The sequence below is a fragment of the Anguilla anguilla genome, chromosome 1 (assembly GCF_013347855.1).
Source record: "Anguilla anguilla isolate fAngAng1 chromosome 1, fAngAng1.pri, whole genome shotgun sequence".
NCBI classification, from domain to species: domain Eukaryota; kingdom Metazoa; phylum Chordata; class Actinopteri; order Anguilliformes; family Anguillidae; genus Anguilla; species Anguilla anguilla.
The window spans coordinates 45396596-45417575 of record NC_049201.1 but is presented as its reverse complement, the minus strand read 5'-3'; the positions used below and the strand labels follow the sequence as shown (position 1 = coordinate 45417575).

General features: G+C 42.4%; 1 protein-coding gene across 1 annotated transcript in view; it reads right to left on the bottom strand.

The window, feature by feature from the left end:
* Positions 1 to 20980, bottom strand: part of zfpm2a (zinc finger protein, FOG family member 2a) — a 149293-nt gene that overhangs the window by 103783 nt on the left and 24530 nt on the right. Inside the window, exon 2 of the mRNA XM_035383917.1 lies at positions 3977 to 4135. Within this exon, the coding sequence (XP_035239808.1) occupies positions 3977 to 4135 (159 nt within the window). The remainder of the gene's footprint in view (positions 1 to 3976; positions 4136 to 20980) is intronic.

The following is a 20980-nucleotide window of genomic DNA, read 5'->3' as shown; positions in this document are numbered from 1 at the left end:
GATGGCACGGTGAAAAAGCAAGGTGAAATTTCACAATTTCTGGAAAAAAAGATGCCATTCGGTAAATAAAATGACATCATTCTCAAAATGCCGGTACATGGTGTGACAATTGGCTATAAATCGCTGTAGTGAAAGCTATGGTCTGTGTATTGCTCACAAGCAGACCTCTATAAATGTGAAATTGGCCGTGCAGAGGAAGTTGTTTGAGGAGAGATTCTGTAATCGCCAAGGAGACGCAAAGGTCGAATCTTAAGGAGCTGTACAGTTTACCGGAGTAGTCATGTGTGGGGCTTCTTTGGTTTCCACTGCCAATGCAGCTTCCTCATTTCACACCAATGTATGTTGTTTCAGGGCTGTTCCGTAAAGAAATAAAGGCACTGACGAGATCCACTCACATCATTTCATGGTACATGAGTAAGCACCAGTGTTCCTGAAGCAAACATGCTCTCCAAATAGTTTAAGATTTCCACACTGCCTTAGTACTGACACAGTTTGTCGTGTCATGGATTGGTTAAATGCTGTTCTGAATACAAAATAGCCAAGGCCTTCCTGTGACTGCTTAGGCACTGTTAAGTCCTGTATTTGCAGTGCCTTCATGAAAATGAATAGGACAAATGCTAGTGGGAACACATAAGATATATTCAATAAGTGGAAAACCTCTGCCTTTAGTAGGCCACATGAATGTAATGTGGTAAGAAATAGGTATGATTAGGATGGGGGCAGAGTGTCAGCCAGAGAGAATTTAGCCATTTGAAGGATATATGTGATGCTACAGTAACTAATAAGGAAATTTTAGGGTCTAAAATGTCAAATGTAACAGATAGCTACAAAGGAGTATTTGCCTATTTAGTGTAAATAGTTAATCCTTAGACGAATGGTTCACAACTCACTAAAGGAGTGAATACATATTCTGTAATCCACCCCTTAGCTTTACACATGTTCAAACAGGAAATTTAAAAAAAAATTACACTCATTATCATACTAACATGAAATATAGTTTGTCGACACACCAGTGAACGTGTATGTGGTACATGGTGTATATGTACGTGGCACATTTAAAATTGACACGTTACTATTTTCAAGAGTGCGTTATGTATAATTGTAATTGTTTTTTCATGTGTATCCTGCAACTCACTCATACTTCACCCATCAACCACCAGCTGCTCCCAACCATCCTATTTGGCAAACACAGCATAAATCTACACTTACGAAGGCTATCCACAGTTATACTGTGCAATCAAGCATTGACAAGCATTGACAAGTAATGTACCCAGGAATGCCATTACTGACTCATGCCTCCAACAGAAGCCCACAGAGTGCTGAGCCAGGGCACTAGTCTAAAGGAGCAAAGAGGTGGAGGCACTAAGAGCAACCATTCGGGTGGATGGTGTGGAGTTGTCAGTTGGGCCTTCCTCCATTCAATGATGCACAAAAGAAGAGCCAAGAGGGCAGGAAGATGCACTAAGCACAGCGGTAGATGGACACAGAGCAGGACACAGGTCTAAGACCTGGGGGAATGAATCTCCTGCTAGTCCTCCAGGTACTCAAAACAGCAATCTGAGGAACATTATATTATTTTTTTTGCCAAGCAAGGGTAAGGCGAATGGGCTAGACTTTGGTGGCATTCAACTTCCTGACCTTTGTGCTTTTAAGCCGCTTTGCTACTTCACCGCACTCTGATCAAAGTTAATAAGTGCTTCATATGTTAATGAAAATTGGTGCTCCTCTTTGTGTGCCTACAGCTTTTTAATACCTATTATAGGCTGAAACTTTTAATGGAGGTTTTAGGTCCCTCTGACAAGCCCATTTCAGTGAGTGACTACACAGATACAAGGCTAAGCTAAGACCGGAGAGTCATTCGACTGCTCAGTGGAGAAACCTTACACGGGAGACCTTTCTCACAGAGAAGCAGGAGGAGATAAAGGCCCTGGGATGAGTGGCTGCTTTAAAACCAACGTTCAGCTCCGCACTGGGCCAATTACGCTGCGGCATCAAATCTGAGAGGGTTTAGTTAATCAAGGGTCTCCCTTTCTCTTCCCGTAGTTGAGGAGTAACACACATAAACCGTTTAACGCCACCAGGATTGCGTTGGCGTTTAATTCGCGCCACTTCTCCAAGAAGTGTTGGGGGAACTTAAGCCACTCAGACACACAGTTAAATTAGTTTAGAAGATCTAATTGAGGAAGGGATGAAGAGGAAATGACTACACCTGATGATTGCTCATAACTAGCGCTCACAGAAAAGAGAAATCTTGCAGAAAATATCGCACTGGTGTTATGAGGACCCAGGAGACTGAGCAGAGCTGGTTAAGAGGAGAATCAAAGGCAGCTTGTTCATGACACGGGGAAGATTATGGGCGAATCTCAGGAATTAAACAGCTGGTACGGTACTTTGTATTCTCTAATAGTATAACTCCACGCATAGACATTCTAAAACTAATAGGAGCTTCAGAAGTGATGAACTAAACTTTTGTGTTATCCAAGAATGAAAAACCTGCTTTATGAAACTGAAGTAGTCCAAAGTCGCACTTTTCAGGAATATGAAGAATCCGTGTCAGTTCCCCAGAGCATAAGTGTGGAGAATGTAATTCCCATTCACTTTATAATTTTTTCAGTGCCAAAGTAAGGGATACAGACTGTCAGTACTACCAGCAAGCTGGTATGAAAATAATTATATTGATTGTGAATATACTGCATTCACCACGGATGGTGCACGTAGAATCATCATTGAGATTATTATGAATCTGTACTGATTGTGTCTCTACACGCCACTGCTCAGTTTTCAAATAAATATTGCATTCAAGATATAATAAAAAAATCACAAAATCAAAAATGAAACACATTTGTGAAAATACAAAATGATACATACTGTATATATTGTATGCAAACAGACAGTTGACACACAATTTGAGAACAAAATTTTCTCCAGAATATGAGTGACAATGCGCAGTCTCACCAAATAAGAAGAAAGGCTTAGTGGCTTTATCATTTTAAACAGAATTAATGTGCTGTGACACAATATGCCCTCCTTTAAAACAAAAAAAACAAAAAAATAATATTATTACTGAGAGCTGCTAATACAGTAAATATTTTTCTAGGTATTTTTCACAATGAAATCCCAAAAGGCACTCCGGGGTAGTTTATAGATGCAAAAACATTTAATTACATTTATTTTTTCTTTCTGATGGGGGGGGGGGGGGGGCAGGGGGAGGACATTCAATACATTCTCTATTTGCAAGTAAAATTCATACCGTTTCACAGAAAGTTACTGAATATTAAAAACACCTACACTGGAGAAGTCATGAGACTTGAGTGTAAAAGAGAAAAAAATGACAAGACTGTCATCTTTGTACTGTAACCTGGAGCATACCACAATTAGCTTCCTGTGATGGCAAGGTGTGAACAAAAGGAAACAGAAACTAATTGAAATGGAATGCAAAGTGGAGTTACTGGGTATGGCTTAGTTAGCTGTTTGAAGGTAGTTCCCCCACTGGTGGGGGAAGGGGGGCTGGGGGGTGGGGGGTTGTAGAAGCAGTCACTGGCTCAAACAGCATTGTTCTCCTGTGGGCAAACATCCCCCCCCCCCACCAAATCACTCCACTGAGCTACTGAGCTGGAAGCAATCTGGGTTGCAGGTGCCATTTCTCAGGGATCAAACTGCAGCACTCAGATATATTATGGGAATCAGATATCAAACAGACGAGCATGGAGGGTGCAGGAGAAATTCCTGTATAATTAAAAAAACCATCCACATCCCATGGTGACCCCAACAAATATGGTCCCAGTGGCCACAAGCGTTCATCAATGACATCTGTGGGGTTGTTTTTCATGGTTGCGCAAGACCTTTACTGTGTTCAAATAATGCCATGGCACCTTTCAGTGTGTAACTGGGCTGGCTGAAGGCAGAAATAGGAAAAGCTGATTCAAACACGCATACAGATATATTAATCTGGATGAGGCGGGGCTAGGGGGCTAACCTTTGTTGCAGAAGTACTCCATGTCTTCACAGCTCAGGTTTTCGGGTTCAAAGTCCGCGGAGAAGTTCTCCTCCACGGAGAACTCGTCTTTGGCCAGGAGCTCATTCTCCTCGGAGACGCACTCCTCCTCTTCCTCCTCCAGACCATCCTCTAGGGGCCCTGAGAAAAGAGCAAGTTCACTCAAGAGATGCGTGCAGAGGCATGCATAACCTGAAGGTCATGGGTTTAAATCCATGGAAGGATATGACTGTTCAAGCCTCGAGTGGGGAACATTTGGCTTATTTGCTGACAGTGGATGGGAATAGCATTGTTTCGAATAAGACAGCAGTTAATTTGAAATTGGGGTAGCTGCTCAAAATGAAGAATCGCTAAGGTACCACACACAACTGACTTGTGAAGGACAGAGCGTGATTGGGGGCCACACAGACCTGCTTTTGAGGCCCTCCATTCTCCTGTCAGAGACAACTGAGTTCAGACTGTTGGCAGCTGAGAGTGGGTGAGGGGGGAGGGGAGCGAAGGGGGAGGGGAGGGGGAGTGGACAGCACAGTTCACATCCACACAATGCCCAGCTCTTTCCTCTGTGCGCACACACACGTAAAGATAGACAGACACATGCATACACACACACACACACACGCCACCTCCACTTCCTGTTTTTCTTCCTCCTGAACTATAAATCTGTCCTGCAAGCATACTGTAGACAAAAGAATGGCTATTTCTTCATTACCCCCTGCTTTAAAACAGCAGAGTAGAAACTATGGGGATTAACTGATGCAGAATTATAAAAATCTCATTCTACGCACAGTGCATACATTACCAGGAAACATGTATATACACATATATACATATTACACAGGCACATATACATACTGAAATTCATGTTCAGCTTTCCCAGCCAGATGCATTCCTACAATTATACTCACATACCGAAAGAGTTCAACAGCCCTCACCACAGATAACCGTTTGACCAGTTTTCTAAATTTGTACTTATAACCTCAACCCATAACACACACAAAATGGAAGGGCGTCAAAGCACTCACTGAATTGAGATTTTTTCTGAAGATGCTATTCCAAGGTCAAGGCTGTTATCTCATTACCTGTTACTTGTCACAAGGCCATGAATCTGAGTGTCACAAATTCAACAGATGTCAAAAATGTGTCAATTCATCATCAAGTAAAATAAACTTTATCAGCCTCCTCCCGTGAAGGTCATGTTGCTTGCTGAAAGGTTGTCTGTTTCTGCTTCAGTGCAAGACGACTCGAATCAGAGCGGTTTCCTTATTGAATATCCATTCTGTTGGACCTTGCCATTGAGAAAGGAGAACGTGCCGGGATTCCAGTTCCATTTTTCCAATTTTTGAGTGAGCTCCCTTAATTAATCTTGTGTTGTATTGCCACATGGAATTCTAGTACGAATCAAATCCAAGCGACAAAAGTTCCACTCCGAGTGCCTCATGACTTTTCACAAGAGCACCGGCACAGGAGGTAGAAAGAAAATACTCTTATTAATTTGTTAGCCTTATCAGAGGGTACAATGTTGATTTTTCATTTACATTCCATGCCCCCAGGTAATACACCAGTGCAATCTTAAAGGAGACATTTTTCTGTGTGATTAATTTTTTCCCCCTCTGTGCAATATTATTTCTTTAAATCTAAATGATTTCAGAGTTTCGCTTGTAGCTGTACATCTTTTTTGGTATTTGCATATTACTATTTTGCTTCAATCAAGGGCGTTGATGGAATTACTGCTACCTGAATTGTATTAGTTACGAAAATGTTTCACCCTGCATTTAAATTATATTAAAATGATCTCCACACACCTTCCATCCGAAAATACAAAAAAATAACCTCCAATGTTTTCCAAAAAAGAAGCATTTTAAAGAATTAGTACAGGTCCAAATTTAAGAGTGGTTCAATTTCAAAACACACACACACTCAGGCAGACTCCACCGTGCTATTTATTCTCCTCAGAGCTCTTTTTGTCCGAGATTCGACATTCTTTTTTTTTTTTACAAACGAGACGAACGATCGCGCTAGCTGTCTCTGACGCTCGGAACGAGCGCCCTTGATTCCACTCTGTCACACATGAGCTGCACCGACCGCGCAGCCTCTCGCGGTAGCGTATTTGCGCTCAGACTAGAATGGGCGCGCCGATATCCTGCGAGCGCCTTTCCCGCGTGTTTGTTCCATTGTGACGCGAGCGAGGCCCCTCAGCCCTAATAAAGCAATAATTTCAGTTCAAAAAAACTCGGGCGTGCACGCGCCCCTGGTTTCTCTTTATTCCCGCCGCGGTCTCGCAAAAGACCCCCTGATCTCCGCAAACCGCTCGCTCTTTTCATTAGCCTCATAAATGACTCCTTTGTAGGGCACTACATCGGCGGGCGCGCCGCACATGAAAAGAATTAGCGCGCCCGATCCCTAATAGACACTGTGAAGGGAGAGCGAGGCTTTAAATTAGGATACAGTTTTCTTTTTTTTTTTTTGTGTGTGATGTTTATCTCCCGCCGTGTAGCGCTTTTCAGAAGGAACCAGGCGAATCCTGAAGTGACTCAATATGTCCGCTGGTGCTTAAAATGATGTTTCGAGATAAACATCAGAATATCAGAGGAGATTGCTGGGTGGGATTTTTTTTTAAAAAAGAAACTGTTTCGATACAACTGAGGATTTCATAAACGTGGGGAAGCATATGTTTGTATACGTATACATATACTAATCAGATCATCATGCTCACGTAGCCCCAGTTCACAACCCCCATTGCACATGCTTCAAATGAACATGATTTTGCACCGTGCAGGAGCGTGATTTGCACAACAGCTGCAACGCAACGCAAAGACGAATTCAAGATGGAAGTCGCGGACAGCATGTCAAGCGTGCTGCTTGGCCGGGTTTCTTTAGGGAACCCTTTAGAAGACCATGCACATCAGTGCAGAAACCGATGGTCGACGGTAAACAATGCACGGTCCTTTGGAACAGTTCTAAGAAGCATCAGTGTTGTTTTGATGGCCATTTCCCTGGGAACCTGTGCAGATTACTGAAGTTAGATCCCTCTCCACATGTTTAGTTTATTATACAGTATTCATTGCATGAAGAGAGCTGAAATAATTTCAGAGACAGCAATGATAAGAATAATGACTTTCTAAACGACTAGCACCGCACTCCTAACTCATTTTCTGATAGTGGCGTCTCCGCTATATTTAGTTGTGTACTGTTTAAAACCCTGTCACATTCACTACATATGACCAATGAATGTTGGTGCATTTCTATAAGGGGAGACGAATGGTCTGGAGGAATGCATGCTCTCCTGCTTCCTTATCACCCCCCCACGCCCGCCACCCGCCACCCGCCCCCGCCCCCCCCCCCCAACACTGGGTCTCTTCAGCGCCATTAGCGCCGGGTCATCGCCCCCATTTTCGACGTTAGCGCGCAGACGCCCGAAAAACGATACGCGATCGGGCTCGGCGCGAGCAGAGTGCGCCTTTGAGCCAGAAACACAAACTTCCTCATCGACGAGAGCGAATGCAGACCGAACGGCCTCGCAGAGGGCGGCGGCTCGGCCCAAACAAAAATTCCGCCTGACCGCCACGCCGCCACGTGGCGAAACGCGGAACGGCGCGTCCAGCCTCGCGCCTCTGAACCGTTTCCCGCGGAGCCCGATCACCGCTGATCCACTGACCTAAAAAAAGAGTATTAACAAACAGTGAATGCGCTCGCACGTGCATCTCTTTGAGGACAAAAACAGGGCTGACGGGCAGCGAAACGATTGGCTGAGAATACCTGCACTCCCTAGCCTCCCCCAGAGAAAGAGCAGCAGGCTCCACTCCAGCCCCCCCCCCCCGGGTCGTCACACGCCCGGTCCGGGGTATCTGTGTGTCTCGGCACGCAGGCATTGTCTGTGCCCACCGTAGCTCTGCCCTGCTAGGGGCTGTATCGTTTCACTCCATCTCGCTCCGAACGCTCAGCTGGGGAGGACATTTCTGCCCTGTCCAAACACTAATTCGGGAGCGGGCGCTAATAGAGACGTTGGTGGTTGAACGGGATCGTGATTACGGGCCGCCCTTTGTTCACACCGTGCCCCGCGTCAGATACGGATCCGGTTTTAGCAGCGGGAGAGAGCCTTAACGTCTGGGAGAGCGTTGGGAACGGGGGGCTCGACGGCAGATGTCGGTTAGAACAGTGTGTACACACACCACGCCGATGGATTTTCTGAATGAAGAGAAGATGCGGTCATGTGGCCTTCCCTTCAGAAAAAGGACTTCAAAAGCAGATAATGATTTGAATACAAAAATGTGTCACAAAAATTAACAAAACATCGTTATAGTACATTCCCCCATCTGAAATCAGCTTGTGATGAGAAGACATATTACACGTTACCTTGAGAAAATGTCCACACACACTTGCACACACACACACACACACACACACACCCATGCCCGCACGCATGCACAAACACACACACACACACACACGTGCAATAATAAACGTTCCACCAAACTGGCAGAAAAATAAACGGCGAGACAAACGAGCAGGCCCGGTTTGAGCGACTGCTAATTTCATGCCTGGCGTTTCTACCCCACCGCATTGCAGGGAGCTTGTGGTCGAGCTCTGATAGCGACACCGCGCATTATCAGCGGGCTACACAGTGTGATGTCCGGATCACAAACCGGGCCTTCTCTATAGCTCCTAATTAGAGGTGAGGTAATTGAATGTGACAGAACAAAGCAGCCGATCTCTATGTGCATGGAAATCATTTTGCTCCTACCTATGGTGTTTTTATTTTTTTTAATAAAAAAAAATAAAAAAATCTGGCTGGCCATTGGAAATGTGACCGGGCTGGCCTGGGGATAAATCCCAGCACCTGAGATCATACAGGAATGCGTGACATGGCCCAGTACCCTTTTTGGTCAAACCCGCTCCAGCAAAGGGCCCTGCCAACTTTGTGTGTAGCGTAGGGCTCAACACGCCAGGCTGGAACCCTGCCTTCTGACTTCCTCCAGCACTGACACACAAACAGCTCTGCAACTTTCAGAGGATGGCCACATGACTCCTGGAGTAAAAAAAAAAAGAAAAAGCTGGACCTGTCAGCCCCTGTTACAGGGAACTGTGAGGCTTTGGAAAAATAAAAGGTTTGCAAACTGTACTATGGTAAGTAAAAAAGATTGAACCTTTTCTCTTTGTTCTATATTTAAAAAAGTTTTTAACAGGCACAAATGATTAAATACATTTTAATCCTAGCACTAAATACACAGCACCCTAATTAAGTAACTAAGAGACAAAAACACCAGTCCTCCTTTGTCTGGTTTCAGATATAGTGGCAATGACACAAACAACAGTCTAGCCATTATTGGCACAGATGTTTTTATTTTCAGGAACCTGCAAAGGATAATATTTGAAATACTTCACCGTGTCTGAGATACAAGAGACTGTTCTCCAGTTTTACACACTGTGATCAGACTAAATATGAAGCTAATGTCGCAACATTAGTCAGGAGGAAATTACCATTTGTATATCCGTATATTTGCGAATCCTTCATTTTGTTTGTGCGTGCACGGAGCAGGATGGAACGGCATCGGCAGAGATTGATGTGCTCTCAGAGCGGATTCCTGTGACCGAGAATAAGCGCCGGCATTGTTTAACTTGATTTTCCGGTTGCTAAGCAATGTAATTCTGGTGATTAGAAATGGCTGCGTTCCTAAATTCAGGCACTTACAATCAACAGTCAACAAACTGTTTCAAAAAACTCGGCAGCATAAATCCAAAAGACTCGGTAAACTGCAGCGGAAAAAGGAGGAGTTAATCCAGCGATGACTGAACACGCCCCTCTGGAAGAGCGGAAGGGTTCCTCGAATGATGACAGCAGCGACTGTTTGGTGAAGACTAACCTGCAATAGGCTACAGCTGATTCACGACACAAACGGCTAAACAGTTACTGACCAGAGATGGTAACATGGTAAAAAAAAAGGTAAACAAAAAAATTCATTGAAAAGAGAGAGATTGAATAGTACTCTTTAAATTCTTTACAGTACATTTTTCTGTTTTTGATATTGTTACTTTTATAATGTCATTCACTAAGCCCATACATACTCGAACATCAAGACAATTAATTGCATTACACAGAAGAATGATTTTTTCCATCGAGAATTTCCCCATAAGTCACCCAAGTATGTCTTCGTATTACATGTATGGTAATGCTGTACATGTCCAGTATTTTAACAAATTAAAGGGAAAAGTCACAATATTGAGGATTGAAAACACCCTTTAAATTTTCTCTACAGCAGAACTCTTTCACTGAAGGCAGATAAACAAATTGTTTGGTCACTGGCCTAGTTTTTCAGGGCTAAAAAGTGAGCGCTAACAAAACTGCATAAATTAAAAACTTTAAATTTTACTTGAATGTGACATAGCTTGTTAAGTTGACTTTTATTTGTTTCTCTTTTTTTGAGAGGATATGAAAGGAAAATGTCTCCCCTTACTTCTTTATCCAATTAATTTGAATTGGAATGGCATGAAAACATTCTGGCATTTGACTATCCCATTAAAATGCTGGAGGCACCTCTAAGTGTTGCCTGCAGGCTGTAGGCCTGCGGCAGATGCCAGCATCTCTGGATAACTGGGTTTACTTCATTCTGCACACACAAAAAACATCCAACAGGAAACAGCACATCTTATACAAGTCACATGGTCCCATTCCAAGTGTGACGCACCGACGAAAGACACGCGTGCATTCAGATGCAGTGACTTGGGTGAGCGAGGGGTTCAAACAGAAAAGAAGACAATGAGCAGACTTGCTATTATAGTGGAAAATGTTTGTCTCGTGCAGTGAGGAGGCAGCTTATGTAGAGATTTTAAAATATTTAAATAGTCTTATTTTATAGTAATAATACTACTACTACTACTACTACTACTACTAATAATAATAATAATAATAATAATAATAATAATAATAATAATGTCATTATTATTATTTTATTATACTTTGGTATGTATTTGACAGAATACAAAATATATCAGATGATCTGACATCTTGTATAGTTATTTGCATATTCATATAAATGCATCACACATATATCCATGTATAAAGCAGTTCAAAGCTGGGGCAAAAATAAAAGCATAATTTTCAGAGGCGTAATTAATGGGTTATAAACCTGTTTCCCTCTTGAACCTTTGCTTTAGATCAAATCATTGGCTTAGTTTCCTCTTGGGAGCCATCATGGCTAAGTGGCTGCATTCATCTTCTGCTACTGGTTTCAGCAGGAGGAATCAAATGAGCACCTACCACAGGCAGCCAGCTCTGGTCACCTGCTGCTAAATGTACCTCCCGATGTGTCAGCTCAATACACACTTAAAAGTAGAACCTATAATTCTGAATCTAAAGTACGCCTTTTTTTTTTACATATTTTGTTTATTAGTTTGCTTTTTTGTTTGTTTGGCAAGTATTTCCCTCACTTGAGATATAATTACAGATATACAGATATAATTACACAATACATACTGCATTATCTCTTATTGCATACTGAATCCAAGATGCCAAGAATATTCATTCTGGACAACTCGATGCAAAACAAGTGCAACAAGAGTGTTACTACCTCTATTGCAAAAAACATAAATCATTTTAATAAATAATCCTCTACAAATCGTGATAATAGTTTTTAGGGAAATAAATAGGGTGCCTTCAGAAAAATGTATTAGTGACTCACATAAAGCAAAATTAACATGTTTTATTTCCCATCAAGGAAGAATTTATGGAATGGATATATCTAAAGATGTCAATTTCGTTTTCAAGTTAAAAGATGGGGCTTGGGGTGGGGGTTCTTTCGCAAGAAATTCATCATTAATTCAATTCTAATTTGCCTCTGGTTCCTATTTTGACTATTGATAGTTCCACTTCTTAATACCCGGATAAAAATTCAGTGTTATAACTCAGAGGAGACTGCACAGCCGATATGATCTAAATATTACCAATGCCAAAAAGAAGTGTGAAGTCTGATGAACATTTCAAAAGAACAATTCTTTATGGATCAGCTAAATCTTTTCCACTTTTTAATTAAAAGTAAAGAAAATAGAAGCTAATTATCCTGTAAAGATTAGCTGGTGGGCATCTTTCTGTAAATTAGTTCTAATTAAAAGGAAATTGTCAAATGACATTCAAAGTACTGTCCTTTAAAAACAGAGAGAGACTTTTTAAAATTCTTGATCTTGGTCATGCGAAGCTTTTGCTAAATGATTAGAATTGTGCCAGTGTCTTACAGACACTGGGAGAGACCCAAGCTCCTTCGCTCTCATTGGACAGCAGCAGTACACAGTAAGATGGCTGCCTAAAGGGGCGTGTGCCAACTCGTGTGAAATGATGTGTTTGCACTGAAGGCCTTTTTGATCTACCTGCTGGCACATGGCCACATCCTAAAAATATTAATAAGTATATAGTTATTAAATACCCTTACAAAATAATATATGGTGAGCTCCATAATGTTTGGGACAGAAGGCATATTTTTTCGTGATTTGGCTCTATACCCCAGTATTTTATATTTGCAATCAATAAGAATCTTGAGAAATAAGAAAAAAAATGTCAGCGATATAGGCAAACATTAGGCTTACCAAAAGCAACTGTTTGGAACATCATTAAGAAGAAAGATTACTGGTGAGCTCAGTAATCGCAAAAGGACCAGTATGGCAAGGAAGATCTCTACAGTTGTTGACCAAAGAATTCTCACCATAATGAAGAAAACCCTGCAAATACCTGTCTGACAGATCAGAAACACTCCTCAGGTGGCAGGCATATATGTGTCAGTGACTACTGTTCACATAATACTTCAGGAACAGAACCACAGAGGCTACATTGCAAGATGCATATTACTAGTTAGCTGCAAAAAGAGGATGCCCAGGTTACAGTTTGCTAAGAAGTATCTAAAAGTGCCTGCAGAGTTCTGGAAAATGGTCTTGGTGTTGGAAAAAAGACAGATGAGACCAAGATTCAAGATTCACTTACAAGAGCAAAGTCTGGATGCCAAAATGAACTTCCCAAAATCCAAAGCATCCCCACCCCCACTTCCTTGAAACATGGTGGTGGGGGTGTTACGGTTTGGGCATTTGTGGCTGCCACAGGTACTGGCTTTTCTTCATTAATGATGTAAGTGCTGATAGCAGCAGCAGAAGCATCCTGTCTGCTTGGGTTCAAGAAAATGCCTCCAAATTCTTTGGGGGGCACTTCATTCTACAGCAAGACAAAGTTCCCAAACATACTGTGAAAGCCACAGAGAGTTTTTCGAAGACAAAAACTGGAAAAGTCTTGACCAACTAAGTCATTCACCCAATCTGAATCTAATTGAACATGCATTTCATATGCTGAAGAAAAAACTTAAGGCATCCAGCCCCCAAAACAAGCAGGAGCAGAAGATGGCTGCAGTACAGGCCTGGCAGAGCATCACCAGCAAAGATACTCAGGGAAACTCTGGTGATATCTATGGGTCACAAAGTTCAGTCATTGCATACAAAGGATACAGGGCAAAGGGCTAACTTTCATTTACACAACATTATGTCCCAAAAATGATGGTGCACATCCGTAAACAAAAGCTGGTATTCTGCATTTTAACAACATGTGAATTGCTTGATTATTCCTTTGTCCCAAGCATTATGGAGCTCACTGTATATCAGCATAGTTTATATTTAGAAAGTGTTCTGAAAATACAATGTACGATATATCTATTTTCTCATTATTTAGATTATTTCTGTTGCCCTGATATCCTCACATCATGTTGGGCTCTTACCCTCACAAGAACCTACATTCTTTCCACAGAAATCTCATGCCTCAGTCAGGGCTCTGGGAATGGAACTGTTCTGCTACTGTTCTGGAAGTGTTTGCATGAGGGAGATGTACAACCATCCCTGAGGAACAGAGTTCCAAGAGGCATTCACGTATAGTATTACTGTTTCTTTAACATGGCAGCAAACAATCTCTGTTACAATGACAAATGTCCTAATTGCACTGTCAACACTGACCTCCTGGATTACTCACTCTCTCCTAAGTCATTACCTTTATTGATTCTTACTGTTGTACAACAGCTGGGAGGAAGTCACAAAACACCTCCCTCATCATGACAAAGAATAAAACGATGTTCAAGGAGCAAAGCAAAGCAAGCCAACTGCTCTGAGGGGACGCGTTTGATCCAACCACTGTGGCAATTTGTCCCTAACTTTGCATAACATTACACTTCTTTCGATCCTCACACAACTTTCTTCTGAGGAATTTCAAGGACTACCAAAAGGCAGAACAGAAAAATGTAATGTGCTTTTAGATTCTTACTTGAAAGAGCTCTTACAATGAAAACCAGTTTCTGCAAGCAATTTAAAAATACATAAAACACAAACATCTAAAAAGAAAAAAACATCAAATAAAAACCTGACATTTGAATAAAACAGTAGCATCCATGAGGGAATCTGAATGCTGCAAACAATACTACTATAAGCTTTATGCAAAGGTTCATGTAAGAAGGCAATGTAAACATTGTAGGGAAACACACATCTTGAAATCCTACTGCCCAAGAAAATTATTTATACAAATGATATGCTCTCTAATTGGTCTTCAAACAGTGAAGGCACAGCCCACAGTTCATGATGTGACAGGTCTACATGTCTAGCTCTGTAAAAAAACAACTGGCTTTTTAATGGAAGGAGGAAACAGATCCATTTCAAAAGGCTGTTGAACCTGCTCCATAGGGAACGAGTGTTCACACATTAAATGGAAGTCGCATAACTTTGACCTTTAAAAGGAGACACTCGGAGTGAAGGTGCTGTCAAAATATTCCTTCAGAAATGACAATCCCGCTCAGCAGTTCCAGGCCTTGACATGCCGAAGAAGTGAGAGGTACAGGGGGAGCCATGACCCGGTGATACTGACATTACAAAGGTGAGGATTGTTATCGTGTTCACCAACCGTTTCAGAACCCAACCACGTCGGTTATTTTTAGCAAGCATCTTCTTCTTTTTAAGGTCACAAATATCTCCTTCATTTTTTGACAAAAATGTATGAATTCACCTAACGATGTTCCAGCACAGGGAAATGTTATTCGTGGCAACATATCAACCTTGATTTATTTTTTATTTTAAAAAAAATCAATTTTAAGTATTCTATTACTATTAATAATGATTTATCAATACAAACTATATGAACATAATCAAAATATACTTTATTTAGTGCAACATTTATAATCTATATAAAAATGCAGCGGCTAAATATGTTCTGGAAACAAGTGCTGCCTAAGAATTTTGTGAAAAACATTAAAAGAATAAGAAACAGGTAAGTTAACTCAATTTAGTTAAAATAATTAAATTGTTTTTGTTTTTTTTTTTCAAAAATAAATATACTGTATTCTGATCACTGAGCCTCCACTGAGATCTGAGAAAAATAATTGGATATGATAATAATAATAATAATAATAATAATAATAATAATGTCTATTACTATTAATGTCAGGTTTTAACAACATTGTTGTATTAGCAAAAGCAGTAGCTGTAGCAGTGTTAGCACAGGTAGTAGCACCAGTAACAGAACTAGCAGTAAGAGTATTAGTGCTGCAGGTTTTTTTTTTTTTTTTTTTTTTACCAAGCTGAGATACTGAAAGTGGAACAAAAGGCTGTTCCATTATGACTCCTTCCATCAAACCCGCCGAGAATACCCAAACCTAAATATCACAGTCTACATTTTACAAAATGCTTCCACATTACAAGCAAATTACTAGTGCTCTGTGAGGAAGCTGCGGAGGAACAAAGACGGGCGGCCATAATTATATCCTGCCGTGTACGGCATGTCAATGGGCACCTTCGTTCTGGGGGCCATTCCCATGGGCCCCAAGGCATCAAAATGATGTCCAAATTATTTTGTGCTCCATCGCCACGCGACGCGATTATCATATTTACTGGTGCTGCATTATGACAACAGTGTTGTTTACACCTGTCTCCCGCAGAAGCCAGGGTATACACACTCTAATTTAGCGAATGTACAGTATGCATATGAGCTTGTTGGCAGGGATTTAAATTAGGTCAGAAATGGAATACATCAATAGCGACCCATATGTGCATCTTTTTTTCCCCCTCCTCTCCACTCTCCCTTTTCCGCTCAGAAGCTCGGCAACGAAGCGGCTTGGCGACTGCAGCGGTGTGATATGTGCAAATCACATTTACAGATGAGCTTGAAACTCCCTTTAATATTCAGATATGAGACGCAACCAAGCCGCGCACCCCGCTAAGACTCGAATCGGGAGAAAAGCGAGATCCGCGTCATTAAGGGAATCGTTAGCGCGGTTTTACGTTCCACACATTTCACAGAAATGTACGCCGGGGTAAAAACATCGCTATTTATCAGCGATAACAATGGCAACAGCCCCAAAAAACCTTCCTGAAAACATTCTGCCGAAATCCTTTTTCTTTTTTTTTTTCTTCTGCACCCAAAGTCCTCTTTAATTTCCTCATCCCTCTGTCGGTTGGGTTCGTCTGATTCCCCCCCCACCCTCCCACTTATTTATTTTTTTCTAAAGGAGAGTCGTGCGTCATCGACTCCGGATCGGCTGAAGAACGCGTCCGCACACGAGACGCGGGGCACACGTGTCCCCGTCTCCCGCCAATCGCACATCAAACACACAACTGTGGCAGCCTGGCGCTGGATGAGGGCATCCAAAGACGCAGCGCCGCGCCATCCTGGAGTGCCCACGCCGCCTGGCTCTGCCCAACTCATTTCCCCGCGCCTGTCAGCACCGTGACAGATTATCCGCGGTATCTACCAGGTCCTGCGCAAGACTCTGGCAAACATTACCAGGCCTGTTACACAGACCCCCCTCCACTCCCCTGCCCCTCCCCCTCCTCCTCCCTCTCCCCCTTCACCCCCCCCCCCACCCCTTCCCCAAGACTGTTTTCAGGTGGGCAGAATAAATTACGCAATTTCAAAGGACTTTGAAGAGTCACGTGACACCCGCGTTCGTTCCCGCCTCATTTCTCGACGGCGAGTTCAGATACGTCCCTACGTTAAATTTTGTTTTTTTTCTTTTTTAAACGCAACGACGCGGCATTGCAGCAGTGGCTCTCAACCCCCGTTTTTTCCCCCCATTTCCGCGCTTCTCAGTCGACGTCAAATTTGTCCCTGTGCCATTTTAATTACAGCTGAGGCAATCTTTATGGTGGCATTCTGTGGGAACGCCGATCTGCAAAAAAGGTGATAAGTCTCACCACGGCCCGGCTTTGGTATCAGTATTAAACAGACACTTAATTGAATAATGTGACCTAAGAGCCTGATCCTCGGAAATGGCATGTAAAAAAAAAGCATCATTTTGAATATTAAAACAGTGAAATGTTTTGCATGATGCCAGCAGTGCAGAAAAACGTGCGCACGCGTCCCGCCACTGGCTCGCCGCCCCGCAGCCGGCCCGACGCCGGGCCCGACGCCGGGCCGGGGCGAAGTCTTAGCGGGGCAGATAAGTGAGCGCGCGGCGTCCTGGAAGTGCGGCGCTCGTGTTCGGGGGGAGATAGAGAGAGAGAGAGCGCGCCCGGCTCCGGGTCCGTCCCCAGCCGCACACACGTCCTCCAGGTTCCCCTCGCAACCCCGCCCACCATCCCCACTCCCCCCTCCCCTTACACCACAGCTTAAAGACAATGACTCCAGGCCCCCTTTCCTGTTTTGGGATGGCTGTCAGAGAATGATGGCACGGATTCAACGCTGCAGCAGGTTTGTTCGAGGCGTCTGATAAAAAAAAAAAGGGGGTTGGGGGGTGGGGGTGTGGGGGTGTGGGGGTGTGGGGGTGTGGGGGGGGGGTGGGGTGTGATGCTCCACAGTTCAATGCTGATTTGACTGCTGGCATAATTTTGTGGGAGACTATTTGCAGATGCGGCGGAGTTATCAATCCGAACAGACACACAATCCGGGTCCAATGTCACTTCTCCTCATTATGTTAATGGTTAATACATGCAAATGAAAACATTCCGGCAATTTGATTTCTTTGAAGATAGTTTGCATATTGTCTTAGCCATAATGATGGTACACTCTCTCCCCAGCTTCGATTTATGCAAGGGTAGTTAGTTCATTTTTATCAGCTCCGAGTTCATTTCTAAGGCTACTGGAATGTGTTTTCCCCTTCCCCTCACTATTTAACTAATTAGGATTCAGGTACCATAAGCAGATTTTTCACGCTATTGGTGTTTTTCTTAATTAAGAAACAAATGAATTCTCCCCAGCAAAATAGATGGAACAACGGGATAGGGTGCCAGAGGCCAGATGCGGCACTTCTTAATTAGAAGTCACTCTATTGTCTGAGGTTTTTTAATGAAGCCCCAATCTAAATGGATATCAAAAAAGCTGCTGGTGAAAAAAAAAAAAAAAAAAAAATCCGGCCATTTAAAATAATAAGAAAATAAAGATAATGAGAGACGAAAGATATGTACTGCCAGCAAAGCCTCACACCTGCAGTTCAGTGAATATAATGCATTTGTTACCTTTGGATTTGACCGGGTTTAACAGCTTGATCCTCAACCTTCCCCAGTCCCCCTTCTGAGCTGTTTTTTTCCCGCTAAGCTAAAACAGCTACGTTCTTTTCAACTTCTTGTCAGAGGACATTTCGTTAGCCAGCTGCTAAATGACTCATCTACAAGAAACTTTTCTGGAAGGGTAGTGGTTTTCTGATTCTGCCCACACACACGTGATTCGGGGGGTGATTCAATCAAAGCAAAACAGCATCAATCTGGTCATGCGTTTGAACTGCACATTTACAGAAATAACTTTTTTTTTACATGGACCGCAGAATCTTGTTAAAGTATCCCGTTGAAGTAAAACCCCAAACTACACGGCTATAAACAGGTAAGACAAAGTCAACGGCGAACCGCTTTGCATTTTGATTGAATTTGCAGCTAAAATTACGGGGGGAGGGGGGGGAAACATTTTTTTTAAAAACTTGAATAAAAAAACCTACGGCAAAATCGTGCCAGAGATTACCGGGCATCGGCTCTGCTTTTAGGCCTCCTGAAAGGGATCTGTGGAAAGCGCGGCGATTTTGGGTCAGGCTGCCGACTCTCCTCGCCTCGCAGCCCGCGGCGATAGCATCGGGCTCCGCTTCCACTGAAATGAGACCCTCGCATGCCCACATGTGCTGCCAACGCCAGCGCTTGGGCTTCAGACGGCATGGCTTAGGAGGTCCCCGAGGACGGGCAAGCGCCCACTGATATGGCCCAGCACCGCCCAGCCTGGGCCAAGCCTCCCTGTGCCCGCGTGCCGTGCCATCAATCGCCACCGCCCGAGCCAGGCTGGACCGGCACCAGCAATCCATTTCAAAGAGGGTTTTATGGATCAGGTATACGGGATGAATTTCCCTTCCCTTTGTAATGCTCCGTGTCAAAAGGGAAGCCACCGGCGACTACAACTATATAAAGTCCTTGTAGCTTTCCTTTTCATTTGCATATAAAATACGACATGATTACTGCGTGAAGCTCACCGAAGAGAAAAACTCTCTTTTATTGTTCTGAAATCAATTAACGGGTTTCTTCGGGTATGGCACACAGTGCTGATTATATGCTAAAGAATCTCAGCAAACATTGCATACTTTAGTTAGCCTGACAGGCGTTAATGTAAGCAGGCTGTCTGTAACTTCTACTCATGGTTGCAAGTTCAGTGCATGGCAAGAGGTCATAACTTAATGATAAAAATAGTCTTTACATGAACATTTCCATGTATTTTTCAAGCCAATGAACAAATGGTGATAGAATCCAGGCCTCTACGTTAAATAGTTATTCAATTAAGAGGAAGCAAGAAATAAAAACAATTTATTACCATGCTGTCAATCAAAGCATGGTAATAAACTGTATTACTTATGATTTATTGCTTTCAGGGATTCAAAATTCATATATTCCATTCATTTTTCCAAGTGTGCCAAATGTCTTTTAATCTTAAGACTGCATGATTCCTGTTATACAGCCCTGCTACTGTAAGGATAGGAGCTATTAAAATGCAATGGTCATGCATACCAATTAGAAAATTACGATTTTATTTTTTTATCAAATTAGCAAATTACCATTTTTGACATTCATAATCTCATTTTTGTCTAAACACATGGTGCATGGCTCCAGAATTTATCAGTTATTTTCCCAGGAAGTTACTTTTCTTATTAAAAATGGCATGTATTAAACACCTCTACTTATCCCCACATTACCATAATCCCCCCCAATGTTCACCGATGTGCTTTCTCTCTCATTTAGAACCGTGCTTGTTTATTTATATCTCTGACTGAGATTAGAGGAGAAGATTACCTAGTGCAGGAACATGAATAGCGATCAAAGACTTGAGGATAATGGGAGTCTTTCAGAGAATTCGCTCCTCTTTAAAATCTGTCAGTGGAGCATTAGAACAATGAGCATGGTACCGCTCAGTACAGTAAGACAACAATAATACGGAATCCCAAGGGACACACCTCATGTAAACACTCCTATTGAACATGCTGTACATTAAGGCTGAACGTCCTACGGTGTTAAGGAATGACATTTGAATCAGACTTCCGAAGCATTAAAATAAGGAGACGTCAAAAGTGTTCAAGAATAATCAATAAAACGTATTCGCTGAATGTTTAACTTTGTCACCGCAAGCACAAAGATTTGCCTGGCTGAAATGCATTACACACACAAGCACACACACACACACATACATATTTATACATAGAAAAAACATCATTCAATCATTCAAATTTTAAAAGATTATGAGATCAAAAATGCTTTATTAAGTGGATTGGTGGCATAAAATGTTTATTTTGCTATTTTCAACACCCTGTTGTTAACCTGTCTCTCAGTAGAAATACACACTATACTCTAAAATAAAGCAGGAGGGTCTCAGGTAATCTTCTCCAGTTATTAGGTATGAAGCACCCATGCATTTACCATGCTGGGACCTCCCAAAAGTGTGAAAGGGATTCCCTGACAGAGGTCAAGTGAAAATGCAAATCACTTCCATAAATATGTGGGTGCTTCAGAATTAAATAACAAGCT